This window comes from Oryx dammah, unplaced genomic scaffold (genome assembly GCF_014754425.2).
Source record: "Oryx dammah isolate SB20612 unplaced genomic scaffold, SCBI_Odam_1.1 HiC_scaffold_9, whole genome shotgun sequence".
NCBI classification, from domain to species: Eukaryota; Metazoa; Chordata; class Mammalia; order Artiodactyla; family Bovidae; genus Oryx; species Oryx dammah.
This window is the reverse complement of record NW_024070193.1, coordinates 48,555,734-48,581,951: the sequence shown is the minus strand read 5'-3', so window position 1 is coordinate 48,581,951 and position 26,218 is coordinate 48,555,734. Positions and strand designations below refer to the sequence as shown.

At 36.7% G+C, this 26,218-nt stretch overlaps 1 protein-coding gene across 2 annotated transcripts in view; it reads left to right on the top strand.

Annotated features, from left to right (window-relative positions):
* The window catches only part of OXSR1 (oxidative stress responsive kinase 1), an 87,081-nt gene that overhangs the window by 51,432 nt on the left and 9,431 nt on the right, over window positions 1-26,218 (top strand). For both annotated transcript variants that reach the window (XM_040246217.1, XM_040246218.1), the window contains 8 exons: window positions 5,390-5,499; window positions 8,161-8,262; window positions 10,650-10,783; window positions 13,968-14,016; window positions 14,642-14,707; window positions 17,770-17,892; window positions 21,817-21,852; window positions 24,859-25,005. In XM_040246217.1, coding sequence (XP_040102151.1) covers window positions 5,390-5,499; window positions 8,161-8,262; window positions 10,650-10,783; window positions 13,968-14,016; window positions 14,642-14,707; window positions 17,770-17,892; window positions 21,817-21,852; window positions 24,859-25,005 — 767 coding nt within the window. The remainder of the gene's footprint in view (window positions 1-5,389; window positions 5,500-8,160; window positions 8,263-10,649; window positions 10,784-13,967; window positions 14,017-14,641; window positions 14,708-17,769; window positions 17,893-21,816; window positions 21,853-24,858; window positions 25,006-26,218) is intronic.

The following is a 26,218-nucleotide window of genomic DNA, read 5'->3' as shown; positions in this document are numbered from 1 at the left end:
AGAAACTTGGGAGGCCAGAGGCAGAGGGACAATGCATTCAAAGTTCTGAAAGAAAAAAAGTGTCAACCAAGGATCCTTTTAAAAGTAAGGGAGAAATTAAGACATTTCCAGATAAACAAAAGTGGAGGGAATATGTTTCCACTAGACTTGCCCTGCAGGAAATACTCAAGGGAATTTTGCAAGGTAAAATGAGAGGACCCTAGATATAACTCCAAGCAGCATGAAGAAATAAAGAACTCAATAAAGGTAAATACATGGGTATATAAAAAACTACTCTTCTTGTAACCGTGGTTTGTAACTGCACTTTTTGTTTTCTACATAATTTAAGAGACTAACACGTTACAGAAAACAGTTATTGGTCTAAAACTTGATATTACAATAGCATTGGTTTGTAACGCCACATCTCTTCTACATAATTTAAGAGACTGATGCATTTAAAAGAATGATTAGTTTATGTTTTTGAGCGCACAGTTATGAGGATGTAATTCTGTGATAAGAACCACCCAAAGAGATGAGAATAGTGCTGTAAAGAAAAAAGTTTTTGTGTGTTATTGAAGTTAAGCTGGTGTAAATGCAAATTAAGAGTGGTAAGTGTAACCCCCATGGTAACCATAAAGAAAGTAGCTATAGAATATAAATTTTACAAATGAGGAAATATTTTAAGCATTTTACAACAAAAAGTTAAGCACAAAATAAGTAATAGGAAATGAGGAACAAGTTTTTTTGTTGCTTTGTTTTTAATTTGCATGTAGCAGCTAGAACATGCATGCTAAGTTGTTTCTAGTTGTGTTTCTTTGTTACCCTGTGTACCGTAGCCCACCAGGCTTCTCTGTCCATGGGATTCTCCAGGCAGGAATACTGGAGTGGGGACTTCCCTGGTGGTCCAGGGTAAGAATCCACTTTCAAATGCACAGGATGTAGGTTCGATCCCTGGTTGGGGAACTAAGATCCCATATGCCTCCAGCCCATATACAGCAACTAGAGGAGCCAAGAGCACCTAAGACCCAATACAGACAAATAAACAAACAAATACATTAAATAAAAAAAAGAATACTGGAGTGAGTTGCCATGCCCTCCTCCAGGGGATCTTCCCAACTCAGGGATCGAACCCATGTCTCTTATGGCTCCTGCATTAGCAGGGCAGTTCTTTGCCACCAGTGCCTCCTGGGAAGCCCCCCAAAAGCTTTAAATCACATGAAAAAAATAACACAATGATAGAAGTAAGTCCCTCTTTATCAATAATTGCTTTAAATGTAAGTAGATTAACTATCCAGTTAAAAGAATGGTTAAAAACATGATCCAACTATATGCTGTCTATAAGCAACTCACTTTAGATCCAAAGATACAAAGAGATTAGAAGCAAAAGGATGGGAAAATATATTCTATGCAAATAGTGACCAAAGAGAACAGGGTAGCTACTCTAATATCAGACAAAATAAACTTTATATTTAAAAGGTTGTAAGAGACAATACATTATATATTAATAAAAGATTAAATAGATATAATAAATAAACAGTTATAAACATTCATGCACATATTAACATACCAGCAAAATATATGAAGCAAAAAGTAACAGAATTGAAGGGTACTGTAGATAGCTCTGTAATACTAAAAGGAGCTCTATAATAACAGTTGGGAACTTTAGTACTCCGGTCTTAATAATGGGTAGAACAGACAGAATGTAAGGAAATAGAAGACTTAAACAACACATTGACTGACTAGATCTAACAGGCATATACCAAGCACTCTACCCAATAAGAACGGCATACACATTCTTCTGAAGTGTCTAAGGGGCATTTTCTAGGATAGACCATTTTTTAGGCCACAGATTAAGTGATAATCATATAAAGTATTTTCTCTTATCACAGTCATGTAAAGCTAGAAACCAACCACAGAAGACTTGAAAATTCACAGATTTGTGGAAACTAAACAAAAATAGATTGACAAATAGATTTTGACAACCAGTGGATGAAAGAAAACATCACACAGGAAACTAGAAGATACTTAGAGATTAATGAAAACAAAATCACAACCATACCAGAACTCATGGGACGCAGTGAAAGCATTGCCAAGGGGCAAATTTGTAGCTTTAGATGCTTTATTTATTTATTTTTTTTAAAAAGAAAGCTAGCAAATCAACAACCTAACTTCACAGCTTTAGGAACCAGAAAAAGAGGAAACTGAACCCTCAGTTAGCAGAAGGAAAGAAATAATAAAATTTAGAGTTGAGAAAAGGATATAGAGAATAGAAGAGCAGTAGAGGAAATTGATGAAACCGAAAGTTGATTCTTTGAGAAGATCACCAAAATTGACATAGCTTTAGCTAGGTAGACTGAGGGAAAAAAAAGAAGACTCAACTTACTAAAATCAGAACCAAAAATGTGGATATTGCTACCAATTCTACCAAAATAAAAAGGATTATAAGATGTATTATGAACAGTTCTACTCCAGCAAATTGGATAACCTAGATGGGCAAATTTTTTGAAACATAAAACCTAACAAGATGAAATCATGAATAAATAGAAAGTCTGAAATGACCTATATATAGCTTGTAAGGAGATGGAATCAATAATCAAAAATTTCCTGACAGAGAAAAGCCCTGGACTCAGTGGTTTAACTGGTAAATTCTGTCAGACATTTATAGAAGAACTAATAACAGCCTTCCTCAAAGTTTTCCAAAAATTTGAAAAGGAAGAAACACTTTCTGACTCATTTTATTGAGTCCAAAATCACCCTATTCCCAAAGTCAGGCAGAGATACTAACCCAAGAAAAGAAGACTGTGGGCCAGTATCTATTATAATCATTGATGTAAATATTTTCAGCAAAATACTAGTAGCAAATCAAATTCATATAAAATGGATGATACACTACCTCCTTATGCTGGATGATATAGTATGTTAAATGGATGATACACCATGACCAAGTAGGGTTTCTTTGGAATGCGAGAGTGGTTCAACATGTGAAAATCAGTGTTACACATGAGATTACCAGAACAAAGAGAAAAAGAAAACCTGCATGATCATCTTAGTGCATCACAAACATATGAAAAAATTTAACACTCTTTGATGGGCTTCCCTCGTAGTCAGTTGGTAAAGAATCTGCCTGCAGTGCAGGAGACCTCGGTTTGATTCCTGGGTCGGGAAGATCCCCTGGAGAAGGAAATGGCAACCTGCTCCAGTAATCCTACTCAGTGATGAAGGACTTGAAAGCTCTTCCTCTGAGTTCAGGAACATGGGAAGAATGTGTTAGTTCTGTTCAACATAGTACTACTGGAAGTTCTAAACTGAACAATTGAGCAAGAAAAATAATAAAAGACATTCAGACTAAAAAGAAAGAAGTAAACTTATCTCTGCAGATTCTATGATCTTACATGCAGAAAACCCTAAGCATAACATTACGTTAAAAAAAAAACAACTGCTTGAACTAATAAATGAACTTTGCAAAGTAGGATAAAAAGTCAGCACTTAAAAATCAGCTGCATTTTCTACACTAACAGTGAATAATCTGAGAAAAATACTGCAAACAATTCTGTATACAAGTAGCATCAAAAATAATTAAAATACCTAGAAGTTAACATAACCAAGGAGGTGAAATACTTGTACAATGAAAACTATAAAACATTGCTGAAAGAAATTAAAGAGGATGTAAATAAATGGAAACACATCCCCCTGTTCATGGATTGGAAGACTTATCATTGTTTAAAAAAGTTAGTACTACCGAAAGTAATCTACAGATTCAATGCAATGCCTGTCAAAACCCCGATAACTTTTTTTGGGGGGGGCAGATATAGAAAAAAATCCTGAAATGCATATGGAAGCTTAAGGAACATCAAGTAGCCAAAACAGTCTTTTAAAAAATGAACAAAGTAGGAGGATTCATACTTCCTGATTTCAAAACTTACTGCAAAGCAGTAGTAATAGAAACAGTATGTTGTTGGTATAAAAATTGGCATAAAGACCAGTGGAATAGAATAGAAAGCCCAAAAATAAACCCTTGTACAATATGATCAAATGATTTTTGACAGGGGTATCAAGGCCATTCAGCGGGGAAAGGAGTGTTCAACAAATGGTTCTGGGAAAACTAAATATCCCAATGTGAAAAAATGAGTTTGGACCCTTACCTAACACAATATTCAAAAATTAACTGAAAATGGACTCTAATATAAAGACCTAAAACAATAAAACTCTTAGAAAAAAATAGAGCACATGTTTCATGACATTGGATTTGGTAGTGATTTCTTAGATATGACACCAAAGGTAACAGGCAACAGAAGACAAAAAAATTGATTGAATTTCATGAAAATTTTAAAAATTTGTGCACTTAAAGACACTATCCACAGAGGAAGAAGGCAACCCACAGAATGGGAGAAAATATTTGCAAATCATGTATCTGACAAGAGACTTACAATATCCAGAATATACAGAGAACTCCTTGAATTCAACAGCAACAACAAAGTCAATTTAAAAATGGATTTGAATAGACATTTCTCCAAAGAAGATATGCAAATGTTCAGAAAGCACATGAAAAGATGCTCAGTATCACTAATCATCAGGGAAAAAAATACAAGTCAAAACTAGAAGGAGGTAATAACACACCCATTAGGGTGGCTATTTATCAAAAAAATACAAAATAGCAAGGATATGGAGAAATCCTTGTTCACTATTGGTAGGGATGCAAAATGGTAGAGTTTTTGTGGAAAACAGTATCAATTAAAAATAAAAATTCTGTATGATCCACCAGTTCCACTTCTGAATATATAAGCCCAAAGAACCTAAAGCAGGAATTGAAACAGCTTTCTGTACACCCATTTTCATAGCAGCATTACTTACAATGGCTAAAATAGGGAAGCAACTTAAGTGTCCATCAGTGGATGAATGTATACACAAAATGTGGTATGTACATAGAATAAAATATCACTCAGCCTCCAAAGGAAGGAAATTCTGACACATGCTAGAACATGAGTGAACCTTGAAGATCTTGTGCTAAATAAAATAACTCCTTTATAGAAAGATAAATACTGTAGGTTCCACTTATATGAAATGCTTAGAGTAGTCAAAATTTTGAGACAGAAAGTAGAATGGTTGTTGCCAGGGGCTGAGGAGAAGGGGCAATAAGAGTTATTGTTTAACTGATATAGAGTTTTAGTTTGGAAAGATGAAAAGAATGGATTGGAGCAAGGAGGAAAATCTGGGGAGATGCTGTGTGGAGGTAGAGAGGAATAGAATGAGGAACCCATTAAGCTATGTGTTAATTTAGTCAAGAAGTTCAGCAGAAAGACGAGAAAAGGTCATACTATGTATGTAGGACCATAACTACATTATATTATTTTCCTTTGTATTTATGTTAGTTACTGTACTTTTAATCCCCTGCTGTTATATTCTGTTTTAGACTTTGGAGTTAGTGCTTTTTTAGCAACTGGTGGTGACATTACTCGAAATAAAGTGAGAAAAACCTTTGTTGGAACCCCTTGCTGGATGGCGCCTGAAGTTATGGAACAGGTACTGGGTCTTTTGTCTTTTTACAGTGATTTGAGTTGTTTTGCAAAATAAAAAAAAACTGAGCAGTGTTTGCTTTCGAGTGGTCTGCTAGGTTAGCTTTGGGAAACAGGCCTGTTCCTTAAGACTTGGCATCATGCTTAAAAATAAACCCCAAACTCTAGAACTTAGCAAAGGACATATTAATCTCAAGATTTATACAAAGGCAACCTAAGGAATAGTATAATTAAGATTGATTTAATGGCAGTATCCTTAGTACAAGTTAAATGACCTGATCTTTTTACACATGGCTCTTGAAGGACTAGTTTTCCCCACATCCCTATTTCCTGGTTGTGTCAAACAGACAGCAGTTTATGTCACTCATCTATCAACCTTATGGAAGAAAACTGCTAATTCTAGAATCCAGTGCTCATATTTTGCTCCTTGTTTATTCTCTTTGTGGCATTTGAAACTGTTGACCTTTTACTCACATCTTTTTTTTTTTTAATTGGAGGCTAATTACTTTATAGTATTGTAGTGGTTTTTGCCATACGTTGACATGAATCAACCATGGGTATACATGTGTCTCCCATTCTGAACGCTTCCTTCCCCATCCCATCCCTCAGGGTCATCCCAGTGCACCAGCCCTGGGTACCCTGTCTCATGTATCAAACCTGGGCTGGCAATCTGTTTCACATATAATATACATGTTTCAATGCTATTCTCTCAAATCATCCCACCCTCGCCTTCTCCCACAGAGTCCAAAAGTCTGTTCTTTATATCTGTGTCTCTTTTGCTGTCTCGCATGTAGGGTTACTATTACCATCTTTCTAAATTCCATATATATGCGTTAGTATACTATATTGGTGTTTTTCTTTCCAACTTAGTTCACTCTGTATAATAGGCTCCAGTTTCATCCACCTCATTAGAACTGATTCAAATGTATTCTTTTTAATGGCTGAGTAATACTCCATTGTGTATATGTATCACAGCTTTCTTATCCATTCATCTGCTGATGGACATCTAGATTGCTTCCATGTCCTGGTTATTATAAACAGTGCTGTGATGAACATTGGGGTACACGTGTCTCTTTCAATTCTGGTTTCCTTGGTGTGTATGCTCAGCAGTGGGATTGCTGGTTCATATGGCAGTTCTATTTCCAGTTTTTTAAGGAATCTCCACACTGTTCTCCATAGTAGCTGTACTAGTTTGCATTCCCACCAACAGTGTAAGAGGGTTCCCTTTTCTCCACACCCTCTCCAGCGTTTATTGTTTGTAGGGTTTTTGATAGCAGCCATTCTGACTGGCATGCCCTTTACTCACATCTTTAGCTTCCTCATTCTCCTACTTACTAGGCCATTTTTCTGACTTCTCTCTGGCTTTCCTTCTACTGCTAAGCAACACTGCTTCCCAGCACCTCGTCTCTAACTACACATACTCGCTGTATCTGTCTCTACTTCCCACCTGTTCATTGTTCATTATTTATGAATTATATCCAGTTGAGTCTTGTTTTTTAAAATTGGGTAGGTATTCCAACTCCCTGTAGATGAGTTACATAAATGTCTTATGTCAAACTCCGTATGTAGAACTGAATCTACTCTTCACTCTGTTACAATGCCTGTGTTGGCCCTAGTGTGGGTCAAGACTTCCCACACTAGGGTCATGGAGATGGCTGAGCATGCGGGTACCTGACACCGGGCCTGATGAGATTGGCCGCAAGTTATTATCTGCTTGTACGCACACCTGGAGGCAGAGGATCCTGCAAGCCTTACGGGTTTGCACTAGGAAGGGAATGAACAGTTGCTACAGGAGACAGGCTTTGTAGTATCAAGAAAGTGATGTGCCCTTTGGTTTCCTTGTGAAGGTGAGGCTGGCAGGGAGCAGAAACCTGCTACTCAGGAATAAACAGGAACTGCACTTGATCGTTTGATAAGCAGGGCTTGGGGCCTAGGGCACATTCTCCTTGGGAGGACAGTGGGGTAGGGAACTTTCACTTAGGTCATTACAGGTCCTTCTGTTTACCCCATGTTGAGGCAGTATGTAATATGGAGCTTTAATTTTAGGTTTCAAACCACACACTCCCAAATCCTGTTTCTGCTTCTAGATTGCTTAGGATAGAAAGTTAAAATATTTAGTTTTATAACATGCTGGTGACAGTATAAAGTAGAGAAATTTGGCAACATATTCACAGTAGTACTTTAAAAATATTTTTACCCTTGTAATTTTTTTCACTCCAAAAATTAAGGTGATAAAATAATATTGTAACATAGGAAATTTGGAAAACAAAAGACTGCCAAACTTTTGTTTTTGTTCTAGGTCTTTCTAGTTTTTTCTTTAATAGATTGTATACCTGTTTGTAATAGTATCAAAACTTTTGAAGAATTTTGTAATCTTCTTTCTTAAGTGCTTTCTCATATTATATTATAAAGTGGTTTTCCATATTTTCACATAGGATTCATTAATATTGCTTTTAGTTGAATGTATAATGTTTCTCTAAGTAAATATACAGTACTTAACCATTTCCCCAATGATGCTGGACATTCATTCCATTTTTTTCTTTTTTCCTCTTACCAAGTAAATTTAGCTTTTGCCTACTTTAGATTATATTTTATCGGCTTAAAGTCTGAGGTTCTTGATACATATTAGAAGCTATCTTGAAAGTGCTCATCTCTCTGTTCTGTCCAGGTTCGTGGTTATGATTTCAAAGCTGACATCTGGAGTTTTGGGATCACGGCCATTGAACTGGCCACGGGGGCAGCTCCTTATCATAAGTACCCGCCGATGAAGGTGAGGCTTCTATCCGTAATACTCTCCCAGCTTATGTCTCAGTTCTCTGCCAGAGGCTTACCTCATTTGACTTCTCTTTTTAAGAATTGTGTAGATTTATTAATATATAACAAGTATTTTTATATTAAAAAGTACTATATGAATGTAAGAGTTTATAAAAATAGTAATTGTCCTCATTTACAGTAACTCAGCCATTCATATTAGCATTTTATCTTCCACTTGCATGTTAGTAACACACATAGCTGGAGCTCTTGTGTTTGTGGGATCACTTGACATTCTTATCCATTGTATTCTGCCCTGCATTCCTTCTAACTTCTTTAGCAGTTAGAATCTCTTCTAGATATTTGGTATGTGACACTGGGTAGCTTTACATTGTAGCTGACCTTATTTGATGACCCACCATCTCCTGACTGTGTAACTAGTTTGATGTTTGGATCTAATCTGTCTCGTTTTGGTATGTGTTCCCCACAGTCACCTGTGTAGAGCAGCCGCAGTGGGGATGATGATCATTTCTACCTCTTAAAATTGTTGGAAGAGTTCCATGTTAATAGTAATTATTGGTGTTTTTTTTTTTTTTAGTAATTATTGTTAACATTCATTGAGCACTCATCTGTGTCAGCCACTGTTTTTAAGTGCTTTTTATATGTTAGATCCATGCAAATTGTTCATGTGCCATACATATGTATTATTTTCTTTGTTATTGAATAGAAGTTTGCTTTGTGGTAAGACATTAAGCATGTTTTATTTAAAGGCCTGTTACATCCTGAAGAAGTGTGTGTGTGTGCTTAGTTGCTCAGTCGTGTCTGACTCTTTATGATGCTATGGACTGTAGCACACCAGGTTCCTCTGTAGGATTATCCAGGCATGAATACTGGAGCAGGTTGCCATTTCCGGCTCCAGGGGATCTTTCTGACCCAGGGATTGAAACTGTGTCTCTCGCGTCTCCTGCGTTGGCAGGCAGGTTCTTTACCAGTAGCGCCACCTGGGAAGCCCCCATCCTGAGGGCAACCATTTTCATCTGTGTGACCCCTAAGTGAGAATATGCACATGAATTCTATTTGTCTATTTGTAGCTCTAACCATTGTTTATAGTTTTGCTTGCCCGCTTTACAAAATGCCTTAAAATGGTGAGCACCATTGTGAATTTTTGTCATAGTGATATTCATGTATCTATGTTCTTAGAGCACTTTAGAACCTTTAAAATGTTACTCTGTCCCCTTTAAGGCACTAAAAACAGAGAGAGAGACAAAATCAGTAAGGATAGTATGAAAAACCTCTCTGTATGTCCATATTCAAAACATGTGTATATATTTTTTAACCTATATGTTTGATGGGTGAAAGGTTAGTTATACTTTAAGGCCTTGGTTTTTTCCTAAAGGTCAAGATTGCTAGGTGTAAATGAATATTCACAAGGCTTTGAAAAGGATTACTCTTTATAACTGTTAGGTAGAAGGCTATTTTGAGGCCCAAGAAATGGCTTATTTTTGAAAAGAGATCAGGGAGAAAGATAAGGTTTACTTTCTATTATTGTAGGCAGTGACTCCTGAAATTGTAGCCAGACATACACGTTAATAACCTATTTGCTCAAAATGAGAAATACTTACAACCTTAGTAATCCCCTTTTAGTAAATATAAATTAAATCTGAATAGCAAATAATAATTCTGACGATAGCCTTTTAATTTTGGTTTTGACTTTGTGCTTAGAAAATTGGGTTATGCTTTTATTGAAAAGTCAAACAATATAGAAAATCACCCCAAATTGCATCATATTAATAGGATATGATGACTTCATATCCTATTTATATCCTTTATATCCTTTGTTACTTATGTCTCTATGCATCAAGATAGTGTGTTGCCATGTAAGTCAAAGAAGGAAGAGACTCAGGATGGACAATTGCTGCAGGGAAAGCAGGAAGAGTGCAAACTAAAACGGTTATAGCATTGTTAACTAGGACATCATCAGTGATTTCTGTGATTGAAGTTTTTGACGAGTTCTGGGAAGAGAAGGCCAGGTTACAAGGGGTCAAGTTGAAACAGAGTTATGAATAGGTAAAGTTGGCAAAGTCACACTCTTTAATTTTGCCTTTTTTTTTTTAAGTTTGCTGGTGTAAGAATTGGACAGAAGACATGAAGGAAAGATTTCAACTAAAGTGCTGATACAGTTGAGCCTTTGCAGGCACATTGCCTGGGAAGCCAACTGTCTATAGGATATTATTTATCTGGAAAACACCTAAATAGCTCTAGTTTCCAAACAACTGATCTAGACGTGAACTTTCAGATAATAAAATCTGCTCAGATGTTTGGAGGTTGTCTATATTGAAAAATTGTGGCCACAACATTTGATTACTAAATCTTCAGAAGTTTATGTTATGTTGAAAATTCTCACAGGTCTTAATGCTGACACTGCAGAATGATCCTCCTTCTTTGGAAACTGGTGTTCAAGATAAAGAAATGCTGAAAAAATACGGAAAATCATTTAGAAAAATGATTTCATTGTGCCTTCAAAAAGATCCAGAAAAAAGGTAAAATATGAGATTAAACTTATTCTCTTCATCTAATATATAAACCATTGGGGAAGGCTGTGAATTACATGCATACATACATACGTGTGCAGAGAATTCAAAAGAACTAAACTTAAACATTAGAAAAAATACACACTGACCATTATACTAAATTGAAAATGAGTGAATTATATACTTTCTCCCTTCTTTTTAGTATACAGTGCACCCTAAATAGTTAAGCTGTTTCTTGGTTAATTTATTTGAGTTATAAATGTATTTGTTAATGAGCTGCCAAGTTAGTGGGAGGGCTTATTTTTAATTTGCATTTAAGAGTTATAAATAAACCAGTATCTTAATGCTGTTTACGATTTTATTAACAGGAGAAATAGCAAATACTATATTTAATGTCAAACAGTCATACTTTCTTCCTTATTGGAAAGGTATTTTAGTTAAGTAGACCAAAAAATCAAAGAGCTTATTATTAACACTAGAAAGATTGAATGGCGGGTGAGTTAAAGAAACATGATCATCTAATGTGTGTATCTATGAATTAAACAGAAGCATAGAAGTTAAAGATTATTGCATACAATCTTTTATCTTTGAGTTCAGTCAAAACTCCTGATTTCTAACCTTGGGCCCTGTTCTCACTCTGTCTTATTTTTCTGTTTCACGTGGTATATAGACCACTCAGTTTTGTAGCACTAAAAGATTTTTAATTTTTATTTTTCTAAAGCTCAACAAAACTAAAAGGTTTGAATTGACTTCCTTGATCATGTCTTTAGTATATTTAATGGGCTTCAAAATTTACTGTTGGAAATATTGGAAAGGGTAAGAAAAATAGGCACCAAAGTTCAAACCTGTCGTTTTAGAACTTTTTTCCTCTTTCTTAATACACTGGTATTAAAACATAGGGAACAGTTTTACTTCTGCCAAATTAGTTGACTGAAATTCTGAATTCTGAATTCTGTTACAAACACCTAGAAATTCTGGATAAATCTGTCAAACTTAAAATCACAAGAATAGAGATGAGCTTGTAATAAAGGGAGGTCTTCAGATGCCAGAATTAACAAGGAAGCCATAAATCCAAGAATTATAAACTCATCCTGTGGCTGCCTTCAGTGCGACACTGTTTAGTCTAGTAACCTACTGGTTTGGAGTTTTAACTTCCAAGTGGGGACTAAAAATGAGATACAGGGTCTACCCGTATGGGGATTTTGAACTGAGATTTCTGCTTAAAGCTAGAACATTGATAAATATGCATCCTAAGTGGAAGGTTAGATCAGAGAACAACAACAACAAAAAAAAAATCTGTCATCACAGAAACACAACAGAAATCTTCCCTGAATAATCAAGTCCTCTGACTTGGATACTCCACAGGTTTATAGTCTGAATTTATACCCATATTATCCAGGAACCCACAGGATTAGAAAGTAATACAGTTATTACTAAGCCAGTTTTATTTCTGGCAGAAGCAATCAGCAACTGCACTGTTAGACTACTTCCAAAACCCAGGTCCCTGCAATTCTTACACTGAAGAGATCACAGTCCAGAATTACAAAACACACAGTGAAACCCCACACTGTGAACTGGAAGCAACATTCAAAGAAATAATGGCCAAGAATTTTCTGAATTGATGAACTATCTGTATTTTCAGGCTAAGGAATTATTGTCCTAGATTCCAAGCAGTATCCCTCTTTTTCCACTTGTGTACATTGTCATGAAACTACTGGACACAAATACAAAGAGAAGGTCTTAAATGTGGCCTGAGAGAACAGATTACCTAACTGAGGAATAGCAGGCAGATGGACAAACCACTTCCCCGATAACAGCAGTTAAGGCCAGACACAGTGGAACAATGCTGAGAGAAAATAACTGTTAACCCAGAATTCCCTAATTCTCTAAATCTAGTCAAACTCATTCACCAGTAAGCATGAAATAATTTTAGTCAAAAATTGAGTTTTCCAGTCATGTTTTATCACATAAAGAACTCCTCTGAAGAGTATTTTAGAAAGAAGGAAGTGAGCCTATAAGAAAGGAACAAATCATAAGAAACAGTGTTGTACGAACTGTTAAACATACTGAAATTGTGACTGAATGAAAAGTAGGAATGGTAACGTCTACTTTGAGTTTGCATGGCACTTCCACATTTATTCTGTCTTTTGATTTCTATGAGAATCCTCTGAGGCCCTGGTCCTCAAGCTTGAGTGCACTTTGGTATCACCTGGAGAGTTTTAAAAACTGCACCCAGGTTTGCCCCCACAGATTTTGCTGTAACTGTTACAGGGAACAGCCTGGGATTTTTTATATTTATAAGATAGTTTATTTCTCTCTTGTGTGACAGTTCCCATCTGGTATGCCAATTGTATTCTAGGAGGGCAATACAAAACCTAGGCTACCTGCTGCCTTGTTCTTATTTAGATAGATTATGACCCTCATGTCTTTAGTTGAAAGGATTTTTTTTAAAAACTACCAGATATTATAATACACAGCCATGTTTAAGAACCACTGCTTTTAGGGATTTAGCCGGGTAATACTAAACCTTAGAGAAGTGGTTTGTTCAGCATTACAGTATGTGGCGTCGGTCAGGTCCAATTTCTTAAGTGTAGCATTGTTTATTCTTTATTCTCATACTAGTTTGTGAAGTTGACAGCAATGCCTTTACTCAAATGAAGTAAGACTGCACAGTTAAGTTAAAAACTAAGTGTAGATTAAATTTGGAAACTAAACATTACTCTTAGAGTCTTCAGTTTTTTAAAGGAAATTGTGAAATTATTTTTTAAGAATATGTAATTACCTAAGTTGAAGACTTACAGGTGATTATGTGGCAAGAAGCACAGTTCTTGATTTGTCAGTTTAAATGTATATTTTTTTCTTCTTTAAAGTAGATAAAGCCAACTTCGTGGGAAATAATATTAAATAGCCAATATATTGAAAGCCATTAAGAAATCATGCTTCTAAAAGAAACATTTCACTAATGAATTTTTGCAAGAGCCTACAATAATTGTTATCAGAAAACTTCTATTTGAGTTTTTAATTCTGTTCAGTGTTTGTACTGAGCTTTTCCTTTTTGGTTTTTAGCAGGTTAAGGACAGTGGAGTACACTGAGTTTTTATCTTGATGCTCAAGAAATCATGTTTTCATTTTTGAAGATGAAAACCCACATTCCACTTCAGTTAACTATAAAAACTTTTTTTTCTGGTTTTAGACCAACAGCAGCAGAACTGTTAAGGCACAAGTTTTTCCAGAAAGCCAAGGTAGGACATTCTAACTTGGTTTCATGTATTCAGATGATCCTCCTCAAACACCTGCATTAGGTTCACTGTTCAGAGGTTGCATTACCTTCAGATGATTATTTCTGGAAGAATGATGGTAGGTCAAATAATTGCTGGGGCCATTATTTAGACAATCTTTCATATTTAAGATAAATATATTATTCTATGAATTAAGTGTCAGGTAAAACTTAAAACAGGAAAAATTAATATTACCACTATAAATAAAATCTGTGGAAAATTCTGTGAAATATACTGAACTCTCATTTTAGGGTTTACTACTGAATTAGTAAACATCTCATTTCCCAAAGATATGGGATAAATAGGATATTATTATAGTTGGGAAATGTGGTACCACAACCCCAAAGGACGTATGTTAAAGCAAACTTTTCATAGATGGTGGTTCACGCAACACATTAAAGCTTTGTCTCAATTTGTAAAGTCATGGTAGTAGTATGCTAAATGATCTTCAGAATGAAAGAATAGAAGCTTTCCTCAAACTTTATAAAAACAGGTACTGTATCACATTAATTGTGGTGAATATTTCTGTGTCAACTTTTTTGTTCAGTAAAAACTTCTTATGAAAAGAAAACTTATTTTTCCTCTCCAGAATAAAGAGTTTCTTCAAGAAAAAATATTGCAGAGAGCACCAACCATTTCTGAAAGAGCTAAAAAGGTAAATGTGGATTTAACTCAGTTTTTCTGAGAAATTAGAAGTTTTACTTTTACATTTTGAAAGTGTATTTGACTAATGCTGTGTTAACAGTATGAATATTACTCATTTTCTTTCAGTCTTTTCTTTAGCATGCTTGATATATTCTTTTAGCAATAGTCTGTGCCTCAGTAGTACTCTGCTTTCAACTGGAATTAAAAAGTATGGTACATAATTAATTAATTCTAAATTGTGTTAATCACTGTTTGCAACTACCAGAGTGAGTTGGGAAGTTGGGAAGTTTCTTTCCACCGTATAGAAACAGTGAAGACACCACTTCACACCCACCTGAATAACTATAACAAAAAAGACAGACAACAGCAAGTATTGATAGAGATGTGGAGAAACTGGAATCCTCACACATTACTGATGGAAATGGAAGATGGTGTGGTCACTTTTGTGGCAGTTACTGAACAAAGTTACTGTATGACCCAGCCAAGTCTACTCCTAGCCATACCCAAGAGAATTGAAGATCTGTACACATAAAAACGTGTACATGAATGTTCATGGAAGTATTACTCATAGCTAAAGTGTGGAAACAAACTGAAGGTCCATCTACTGATAAATGGATATATAAAATGTCATGAACCTATAGAATGGACTATTATTCAGCAGTAATAAGGAATGAAGTACTGATACGTGCCGTAACATGGATGTTCCTTTAAAACATTGTGCTAACTGAAAGATATTCTGTGATTCTACTTATGTGACATATCCTTCTGGAAGCAAACGTAGAGAGACAGAAAGTAGATTACTGATTGCCTGGGACTTGAGCAGATTGTAAGGGAATGGGTAGGACTGCTAATGGGTATGGGATGTTTTGTGGGAAGTGGAGAGAGTGATGAAAATGATTGAAATTTGATTGTATAGATGGTTTTTCAACTCTGAACATACTAAAAATCATTGGATTGTAATACTTTGAATGGATCAATGTTACATGAATTATGTCTTAGCAGTTAATTTAAGAAAAGAAGCATTTAGAGAATGGCACTACCACCAGCAAAAAGCTCTTGGGAATTGAAAACATAGAAAAAATGAAAAAATTCATTACAAAGATTTTAGGGTAAAGTTGAGGAAATTTTCCAGAAAATAGAGCCAAAAAGCCAAGGTAGAGAAAAGATGAGAACATTAGAGGATTAGTTGAGAAGGCTCAACGTTTAAGTAGAAGGAGTTCCAGAAAAGGAAGACTGAGAAAAACAGAAGAAACAATATCACTGAAAAATTATTCAAGAAAAATTTCATGAATTTCCAGTTTGAAAGAGCTCAAGTAGCCAGCACAATGAATGGAAATAGATCAACACTAAAGCACATTACCACAGTAGCTCAGAATGTTGTTGCTGTTGTTCAGTCACCCAGTTATGTCCAACTCTTTATGACCCCATGGACTGCAGCACGCCAGGCCTCCCTGTCCCTCACCATCTCCTGAAGTTTGCCCCAGTTCATGTTCATTGCATCGGCTCAGAATACTGGAGGTGAAAAGATCCTGTAGCCTTCCAGACAACAGGGAAAGGTTACAGTTAGAATGAACAGTCATAAGGACCTCAGTAGCATCTCTGGAAGCCACATCACAGTGGAGCTTTACGTTGAACATTAGGGGAAAAAAATGTTTTCTAACCCAAAATTGTTTTCTTTTTTTACTAGGCAAACTATTAAGTGGAGTGTGGGAATGGAATCAAATTACATTCAGAAATGTACAGCTTTAGTAAATACACCAGGCTAATAGTAGAGTAAGTGCTTAAAGTAAGAATAGGGAAGTCATGTGATTGAGGAAGCATAGTCCTCTGGTTGATAGAGTGAGATCTGAGGTACCAAACCTCATGTCAGTCTGATGGAACAGATCACAGGGCTGTGGTGAGAGGCTTCCTCAAGAAGATGACACTGATGAATACCTAACGTATATGAACATGGTGAGAGGAGGTTTACATAACAGAGAATCTGGGGGTAAATATGACAAGTAAGAAATAAACAGGACTTCCCTAGTAATCCAGTGATTAAGAATCCACCTACCAATGCAGGGGACAGGGTTTGATCCCTGGTCCAGGAAGATTCCACATGCCATGGGCCAACTAAGCTCGTGTGCTGCACCTACTCAGCCCACACTTCAGAGCCTGTGCTCCGCATCAGAAGTCCACATACTGCAACTAGAGAATATCCCCCCTCCTCGCTGCAATTTGAGAAAGGCCACATGCAGCAACAGAGACCCAAAAATAAGTTAACTTTTTTTTAAAGAAAGAAAGCAAATGTTAACTCCAGGGGAAATAAAAAAGTTCTGCAGAAAAGAAAGTAATTGTAATATATATGGTTCAACCGTATAGTTTATATAATCATGTTATATAAACAATTGATTTACCCAAAATTACAGTGTATCTTGAAAAAAGAGTAGGGAATTAATAATACGGTTAAATTCTCATCTTCTGTAGCAAGAAGTCAATAGATAATTTCTAAAACCAGGAAATCGAGGGTTAATAATAAGAACCGATTACTCAGAGAGCTGAATATATATACATTCTAAAAGAATAAGCTAAAATGAATTGAAAGTGGTTGCCTGTGGGGAAGAAGATGAAAGTTAGGGGACTGCTCTTTTAACATTTGCACAGCGGTAGTCCTCTTGAACCAGCATAAATTGTGATTTTAAAAGTTAAAATTGAAAAAAAAAACCATAATCATCTTTATCTTGAACTTATTTATTTGGGGCTTAAACTGCCCCCATTTTTTCTTGATGTCTGAAGATATGAAGCCATTACTCAGATTTCATCAGACTTCACATAAATTGGATGATGTGCAGGCTCAGACTATCAAAGTACAGGGAAAGTCAGTGGTTGTGAGTAAAGACAAATAGTGGAGATTAGGAACAGAAAGCAAGTGAAGCATGGTGGATGTGACTTTATATGGGAAAACTTATTTATGGGGAAAATTATTATTTACTTACGGTGTTGAAGTAGTAGAAAGAGAGAAATATGACTGACTTTTCTATACCATAAGTGTCAAACACTCCCACAGTCCATGTCTCTCTTCCTAACGAGCAGGTTCGGAGAGTACCAGGCTCCAGTGGCCGTCTTCACAAGACAGAAGACGGTGGCTGGGAGTGGAGTGATGATGAATTTGATGAAGAAAGTGAGGAAGGAAAAGCAGCAATTTCACAACTCAGGGTATGTTTTGTTAAAGTATATGCTTTAGCTATAGAGTTCTGTCTTACTGTCTGAAGCCTCTTAGATAATACTATATTCTGTGGTTCTGTTCAGCTTAACCAGATAAAATATTAAAAAATACAGACAGAATATTTTGAACACTTTATTAACAACAGGAGCCCAAGTAAATCTCCATAGAGAGGGGGACTGAAATATCAGTTTTAGTGTGATAATATTTAGGATATATAAAACTGAACTAAATTGAGAAGTGAGAACTACAATGTCTGAGATGAAAGTACACTAGATTGGATTAATGGCTGGTTAGACATTCAGAAGAAAAGATTAGTGAACTTGAAAGCCTAACAGTTGAAACCTAGTCCCTAAAATTTGTTAACCTTCTATCTGAAGAGGAACAGTGTACCTTATTTTCATTTTGTGTATCCTGGATAGTGTGTGAGTGTGTTAGTTTTTGCTGGAAATAAACACCAAGACATGAAATGAGCAAATAATGTTTGAAAAATGGCACTGATAGACTTGCTCAATTCAGGGTTGCCACAAATCTTCAGTTTGTAAAACAAACTATGATATCTACAAAGTGCAGTAAAGAAAGCATAGTGCAATAAAATGAGATGGGCTAACTTTGATTTTAAGATTATTTTCTTTATGAATGGTTTTGAGCAATTTGAGTATGATATACCTGATTTTTTTTCCCCCCACATTTCATATTTAGGGTTTATTGAGCTTCTTGAATCTTTGGGTTTACAGTGTTTTTTAAGTTTGGAAAGTTCTCAGCTATCGTATTTTCAAATAGTTTTTTCTGTCCTTCCATCTTGAAGAGTCAGATAACATGTATATTAGGCTTAAAGTTGTCTGACTGTTCACTGATCTTTTCACTTTTAAAAAATTCTTTTTCCCTCACTTTCATTTTGCATAGTTTCTGTTGCTAGCCTGTTCATTATTCTTTCCTTCTGCAGTGTTAATCTGCTACTAATGCCATGCAATCTCTTTTTCATCTCAGACATAATGCTAGAATTGTGATTTGGTGTTTGGTTTGGTTGTTAGATACTTAAAGTTTGATTTCAGTGTTTGCTTTTGCATCTTCCATGTCTCTGCTTAACTTTTTGAAGTTACGTAATATAATTATTTTAATGTCCTTCTCAGCTGATTCTAACATCCAGGTCAGTTTGGGGGCAGCTTTGATTGATTATTCTTTTCATTGTGGCTTGAAAGTGTTTTCCCAAGTTGAGTAAATAAAAGTAAAAAATGAAATCAGATAAAACTTGATAGAGTGCCAGGAAGGAAACAGTTATCCAGAGAAAGAAGCTTAGAGCTTCCCTTTTGAGTACTTAGCAGAATACTTATCGATTACTGTATGTGAAAAAACTACCCATGTGGAGAACAGTGCCCAGCACTCACACAGCCAGAAACAGCAGCCAGACTGGAGAAATTTAAAATTCACAGAGCATTCAGTAGACTTCTCAGTAATGGGGTATAATATATTGCCCTAGATACTGAACACTGCTCCAGACCCAACTAAAACGCATCAAAGCAGGATCCAGAAGGATTAAACTGTTTCCAGCCGCTTAACTGTATTCTAGAACAAAGCGTCAAGATTGATAGAAATATAAAATTAGCATCATGCAACAAGGTGAAATTCAGTGTCCGGCGTCTAATCGAAGATTACAAGTATGCACTGTGCCAGGAAAACAGTAGGAGTAAGCACACTTTATGCTCAGCTCTTGTTTCAAATGCTATGTCCTACAAAGAACAAAGGCTCACTGGAGAAATGGCTGATTCCACAGCTTACACAGGGAAAATATAAGATAAATCTGGGCTATCTTGTTTTGACAGAAAAGGTTTTTTTATTGAAGGAGCTCCCACTAGCCAAATTAGGGAGAATTTAACCATCAACATCATAAAGTGTAGAAATAAAACATCATAAAGTGTAGAAATAATTATAAATCATTAAAAGAATAAGAGTCAGTAGGCCCATACAAATAATACATAGATATAAATAAATGGGGAGAAAATGATGATTTTTCATTACAATAAACTGCCAGTGGTGGTAAATGTAGGAGTGGATGGGGAAATTCATCATTTTATAGCCATCATAAAGCAATCATAAATATCATCAGTGGATGCTAAATATATGGGAAATCTTTGATGAACAGGCTATTTACATGGTCTTCTAGTATCTCTCCATAGATTGCCTATTAGTCGCAAGGGGAAAAATAGCTACTGCCTACCTGAGAAATCAGAAAATGCCTTGACTCAGTGATAAAAATTAACATCACTAATGAGGGTCACAGGGTACATGAGAGTCTCTAAAACACAATACATAGTGAAAAGAATAATCAATCAAAGCTGCCCCCAAACTGACCTGGATGTTAGAATCAGCTGAGAAGGACATTAAAATAATTATATTACGTAACTTCAAAAAGTTAAGCAGAGACATGGAAGATGCAAAAGCAAACACTGAAATCAAACTTTAAGTATCTAACAACCAAACCAAACACCAAATCACAATTCTAGCATTATGTCTGAGATGAAAAAGAGATTGCATGGCATTAGTAGCAGATTAACACTGCAGAAGGAAAGAATAATGAACAGGCTAGCAACAGAAACTATGCAAAATGAAAGTGAGGGAAAAAGATAATCACTATGTAGAATTGATTTCAGTCTAAATCATGAAGAAAGAGCACAAATTAGGAGCAGTCTATTCAGAATATGTACTAGGCAGGGGAAATGATTATGTGTCAGATAAAATCTAGAGAGACGCGATGACTGACTGCAGTACATGATCCTAGACAGAATCTTATACTAGAAAAACAAAGGTCCTAAAGGACAGTAGGAAGTCATTGGAAAAGCTGTATTATGGGTAATTAAAGCATTATTGTTAAATTTACTGAAATTGATAATTTTACTAGAATGAAGTTGTGTAATAGAATATTCCTATTCTTAAGTACACAACTGTTCAGTTGTAAAGAGCCACGATTATATACAGCTTATTCCCAAATGGTACAGGATTGATTAAATATATATAAAAAGAAAGAAAGTGAACACTAATAAAGCACATAAGGAGAAAGGCTAATATTGGATGAGTCTGGGTAAAGGGTATGGCAGTGTTCTTTGTATTATTCTTATTCTTACAATTTTTCTGTAAGTTTGAATTATTTCCAAACAAAGGTGTGGTTTTTTTATAAGGTTTTTTTTTTGTTGTTGTTGTTGGCATATACTTGCTGTGATACCTTAGGTATTGCATGAACCTTGATTCTCATTAATGGTAATGAAAAATTTAAAAACCTATAAACCGACCTTATAAGAAGTCCACATTCACATTTAGTAGAATTTAACATAAATTGAAATTGTTTAGAGATATGTTGTTGTTTTTTGTATTGTCCAGTGCTTGTATCCAGAATTACTGCTAACTTATGATTTACTAAATCAATTTAACTTTAAATTTTCATATGGCAGGTTATAATTGGAATTTCAGTTTTGGCTCAAGTTTTCTTTACTGAAGTCCATGATCAGAATTATTCTGCTTTAAAAATATATTGGATAATTAGCTTGACTGTTTACATTTAGTATGAGAAATTACGCATGTAATATGTGGATGATTAGTAAAAAGAATTGTACTTTGAAGAGTGTGACCTCCCTACTACCTGATAGTCCCTATATGTTTGCTATAAACTTCTGCTGTAAAGTTCTGAACTCTTAAAATACTATGAATATATTGATACATTACAGGCTAGCTGGACAAGGAATACAGTAATATCATTTTAGTTTTCTTTTTCCAGAAAACTCACTAGAATTACCGATGATTTAATTATGGATCAGAATGAAATGGAGTTGACTTGCATTTCACCATTCCGTGCAGTTTTGGAACTGACTACAAGTAACCTGAGTTTTCAGTTAACAAGCCTCCTTTTTTTGTATTTCTTTTAGTCTCCCAGAGTGAAAGAATCATTAACAAATTCTGAGGTAAGTAGTTGTGATTGTTGAATCATTAAAGTATATGTGCTTTTGTTTTGGTTTAAATGTTAAACACATTTTTTTGTATGTGCTTAAATAGGAATGGGAATTTATACTAGTCAAATGGTGTGAAAAGAAATCCTACTAAACAGACTCCTGTTAGGCTGACCTGCCTTTTGCTCATTGCATACTCAGTCAAGTCTGACTCTTTGCTCCTTCAAGGACTGTGGCCTGCTAGGCTCAGGAGGAAACGACAACCCACTCCAGTATTCTTGCCTGGAAAATTCCATGGACAGAGGAGCCTGTTGTTGTTCAGTCCTAAGTCGTGTCAGACTCTTTTCGACCCCATGGACTGCAGCATACCAGATTTCCCTGTCCTCCACCGTCCCCAGGTGTTTATTCAGATTAATGTCCATTGAGTCAGTGATGCTGTCTATCCATCTCATCCTCTGCTGGTCTCTTCTCTTTTTGCCTTCAATCTTTCCCAGCATCAGGATCTTTTCCAATGAGTGGGCTCTTTGCATCAGGTAGCCAAAGTATTGGAACTTCAGCTTCAGCAACCGTCCTTCCATATTAATAACGTGTTAGTCACTCAGTCGTGTCTGACTCTTTGAGACCCTATGGACAGTAGCCTGCCAAGCAAGAATACTGGATTGGGTTGTCATTCCCTTCTCCAGGGGATCTTCCCAATCCAGGGATCGAACCCAGGTCTCCTGCATTGGAGGCAGATCTTTACCGTCTGAGCCACCAGAGAAGTCCGTATTAATAATAATTGGCATTTTCAAAACTAATCTTAAAGTTCTGTTTTTCTATCAAAAATTAGAACCAGTAGGTAACTTGGTTTCCTCTCTGTGAAGTGCAGCGGACACAAAATTTTAATGCTTCCTTGTCTCCTTGATTTTGCTTATATAATAACAGCTATTAGATCTTTCATTGCCCTTTTAATTTTTTTCTTTTAACTCAAAATTTTGGCCATTGCATTGATACTGTTTTCCCTACTAATTTATAATTTTGAATATGTTTAACTTGATTTTGTGTTCAACATTGGTCTTTTCCCCCCAAGTTACATAACTAAAATTTGTGAAATTTTCAAACATGCAAAATAATGTCTAATGTTATAAAGCTTCACATTCATTTTGAAATGCTTTTCAGATATGTTAAGGAACCATTGGTTGATTTTCTTTCTTTATAAGTAAAGGAGGGTCCCCAGTATAGGAAAATGTCACTTCTAGAATTTCATAGTATATACTTAAGTCTGTATATTGTGGTGCTATTTTGCTGGGCAAAGGAGATGGCGTAGATATAGTTAAAAATAATATGATACAAAGAATTACTGTTCTGAAGAAGGAAAAAAAAAAAGGACTACTGACACTTGCTACAACATGACTGACAGAAAAACCTGTGCTAAGAAGCCAGACACAAAAAGAGTGCATATTGTAAGATTTGGGTTAAGTAGATCAGTGGTTGCCTAAGGCTAGATGTGGGAGCAAGAGTTCACTATAAATGGACACAGGAGAATTTTTTGAGTTGATGGAAGTGCTGAAACCTGATTGTAGAGATATTTATACAAGTATAAATTTTCTAAAAATCATTTGAGTTGTAGACCTAAATAGGTGGATTTAGTGGGACATAAATTTACACCTCAACTCATAAATTTCTCCAAGCCAGGCTTCAGCAATACATGAACCATGAACTTCCAGATGTTCAAGCTGGTTTTAGAAAAAGCAGAGGAACCAGAAAAATACCTATTTCTTCTTTATTGACTATGCCAAAGCCTTTGACTGTGTGGATCACAATAAACTGTGGAAAATTCTGAAAGAGATGGGAGTACCAGACCACCTGACCTGCCTCTTGAGAAGCCTGTATGCAGGTCAGGAAGCAACAGTTAGAACTGGACATGGAACATCAGACTGGTTCCAAATAGGAAAAGGAGTACGTCAAGGCTGTATATTGTCACCCTGCTTATTTAACTTATATGCAGAGTACATCATGAGAAACGCTGAGCTGGAGGAATCAGAAGCTGGAATCAAGATTGCCAGGAGAAATCTCAATAACCTCAGATATGTAGACGACACCACCCTTATGGCAGAAAGTGAAGAAAAACCAAAGAGCCTCTTGATGAAAGTGAAAGAGAAGAGTGAAAAAGTTGGCTTAAAGCTCAACATTCAGAAAACTAAGATCATGGCATCCAGTCCCATCACTTTATGGGAAATAGATGAGGAAACAGTGGAAACCGTGGTTGACTTTATTTTTCTGGGCTCCAAAATCACTGCAGACAGTGATTGCAGCCATGAAATGAAAAGATGCTTACTCCTTGGAAGAAAAGTTATGACCAACCTAGACAGCATATTAAAAAGCAGAGACATGACTTTGTCAACAAAGGTCTGTCCAGTCAAGGCTATGGTTTTTCCAGTGGTCATTTATGGATGTGAGAGTTGGACTATAAAGAAGCTGAGCGCCGAAGAATTGATGCTTTTAGTCCTTTGGACTGCAAGGAGATCCAACCAGTCCATCTTAAAGGAGATCAGTCCTGGGTGTTCATTGGTAGCATTGATGTTGAAGTTGAAACTTCAATACTTTGGCCACCTCATGTGGAGAGCTGACTCATTTGAAAAGACACTGATGCTGGGAAAGATTGAGGGCAGGAGGAGAAGGGGACAACAGAGGATGAGATGGCTGGATGGCATCACCGACTCGATGGACATGGGTTTGGTTGGACTCCAGGAGTTGGTGATGGACAGGGAGGCCTGGCATGCTGTGGTTCATGGGGTCACAAAGAGTCGGACACAACTGAGCGACTGAACTGACTGAAATTTACACCTCAAAAGTTCTTAAAAACAAGCATAGACATATTTGACTTCCATTTGAAAGAGGTGTACTGAGCTTGCAGAGATGGGCCAGTTCGTACATAAGAACTACTTTGAAAAGGTTGCCCCTCCTACACTGCTTGCCCATCAGCAGGCCCACCTCCCTCTCCTCTAAGCTTACACAGCACTGCTTGTGTTTTTGTTACAGCTATTTTCCACAACTGATCCTGTGGGTACTTTACTCCAAGTTCCAGAACAGGTTTCTGCTCATCTACCTCAGCCAGCAGGGCCGACGGCTGCGCAACCCACTCAAGTCTCCCTGCCACCCACTGCAGAGCCAGCGATAGCAGCTCAGGTACAGCAGGGCCTGCTTTCTTCCATGGTCAGCCTTCTGGGTGGAGGAAGAAGGTGGAGGCTGGCGTGCAACACCACCTTGTGCACTAAGGATGATGTCCTGGTAGATTTTGAAACAAGTTAGAAATTCTGTTCTCACAGTTTCACCTGTATGCAGCTAAGAGAGTTTAACAAGGATCACACGGTTTGTTTTTTGAGCACCAGAATAAGTTAATGATGGAAATATCCCAAACAGCAATCGTTTGGGGGATTGAAATTTCTTGTCAGCTTCCTTCCTCTCTTCCGGTCTCAATGCCTGCCCCCACCCCCAAAGGGAGCCAGGATATGCCACTGCTCGGCCTTACACACCTGAGGGACCACCTAGAGAGCTCCAGCAGTGCCACAGGAGGCTGGGCGAGATGCACTTGCACACTGTCACGGTGAGACCCTCTCGTAACAGTGTCTGCTGCTTGGACAGTGGACCAAATGAGAAGGGCTTCCCTATGTTGTCATCTTTTTATTGTATCCTTATTATGGTTAAGTTTAGACTGCAGCTGCCACTGAGGAGCACTGTTAGCTCTTCTGTCATCTTTGTTAATACTATCTCCAAACCATGGTTTTCCTGCATTGCTCTTTTTAAGACACCTGTCAGTTTTGTGGGGGTTGATTTTACTAAAATGCCATAAAGTGATGTGTGAATCCACCCAGTCAGACGCACACGACCTTATTGAATCAGACGGCGCTGCGAGTGCTGAGGGAGTGAAGGCCCCCTGAGAACCGCCCCGCCGCTGCTGTGCAGCCACCGCTCTTCCCCTAGGAAAGCGCATTACTGTCTGCAACATGTGCCTGTGCTCCATGGCAAGAGTACAAGTTCAGAGTCTACGCGTTTATTAAACAGTAGTAGTGTTTTTATTTTGGTTTTTCCTAAAATTCAGGTAGGAAAAAATAAAAATAGAAGTTCAGATGTTTTCATCTGCATCCCAGCAGTGCTCTCCCTTTGGAGACCACTGCTCTGAGTGCTTCCAGACTAGAGTCCTGACTACATTTAACCTGTCCTTTGCCTAAGCTTTCCATTTCTGCCCATCATATGGGAAAGGAGACAGTTGTCTTATGAAAACTGATGAAAATATTGGATTCATTTTATAAACAGCCTAAATAGAATGTACATCCTCCAGTAAGCAAGGGACATCTCTATGGTTTTCAGAGGATTAAAGATCTGGAACCTCCAGGTTGGG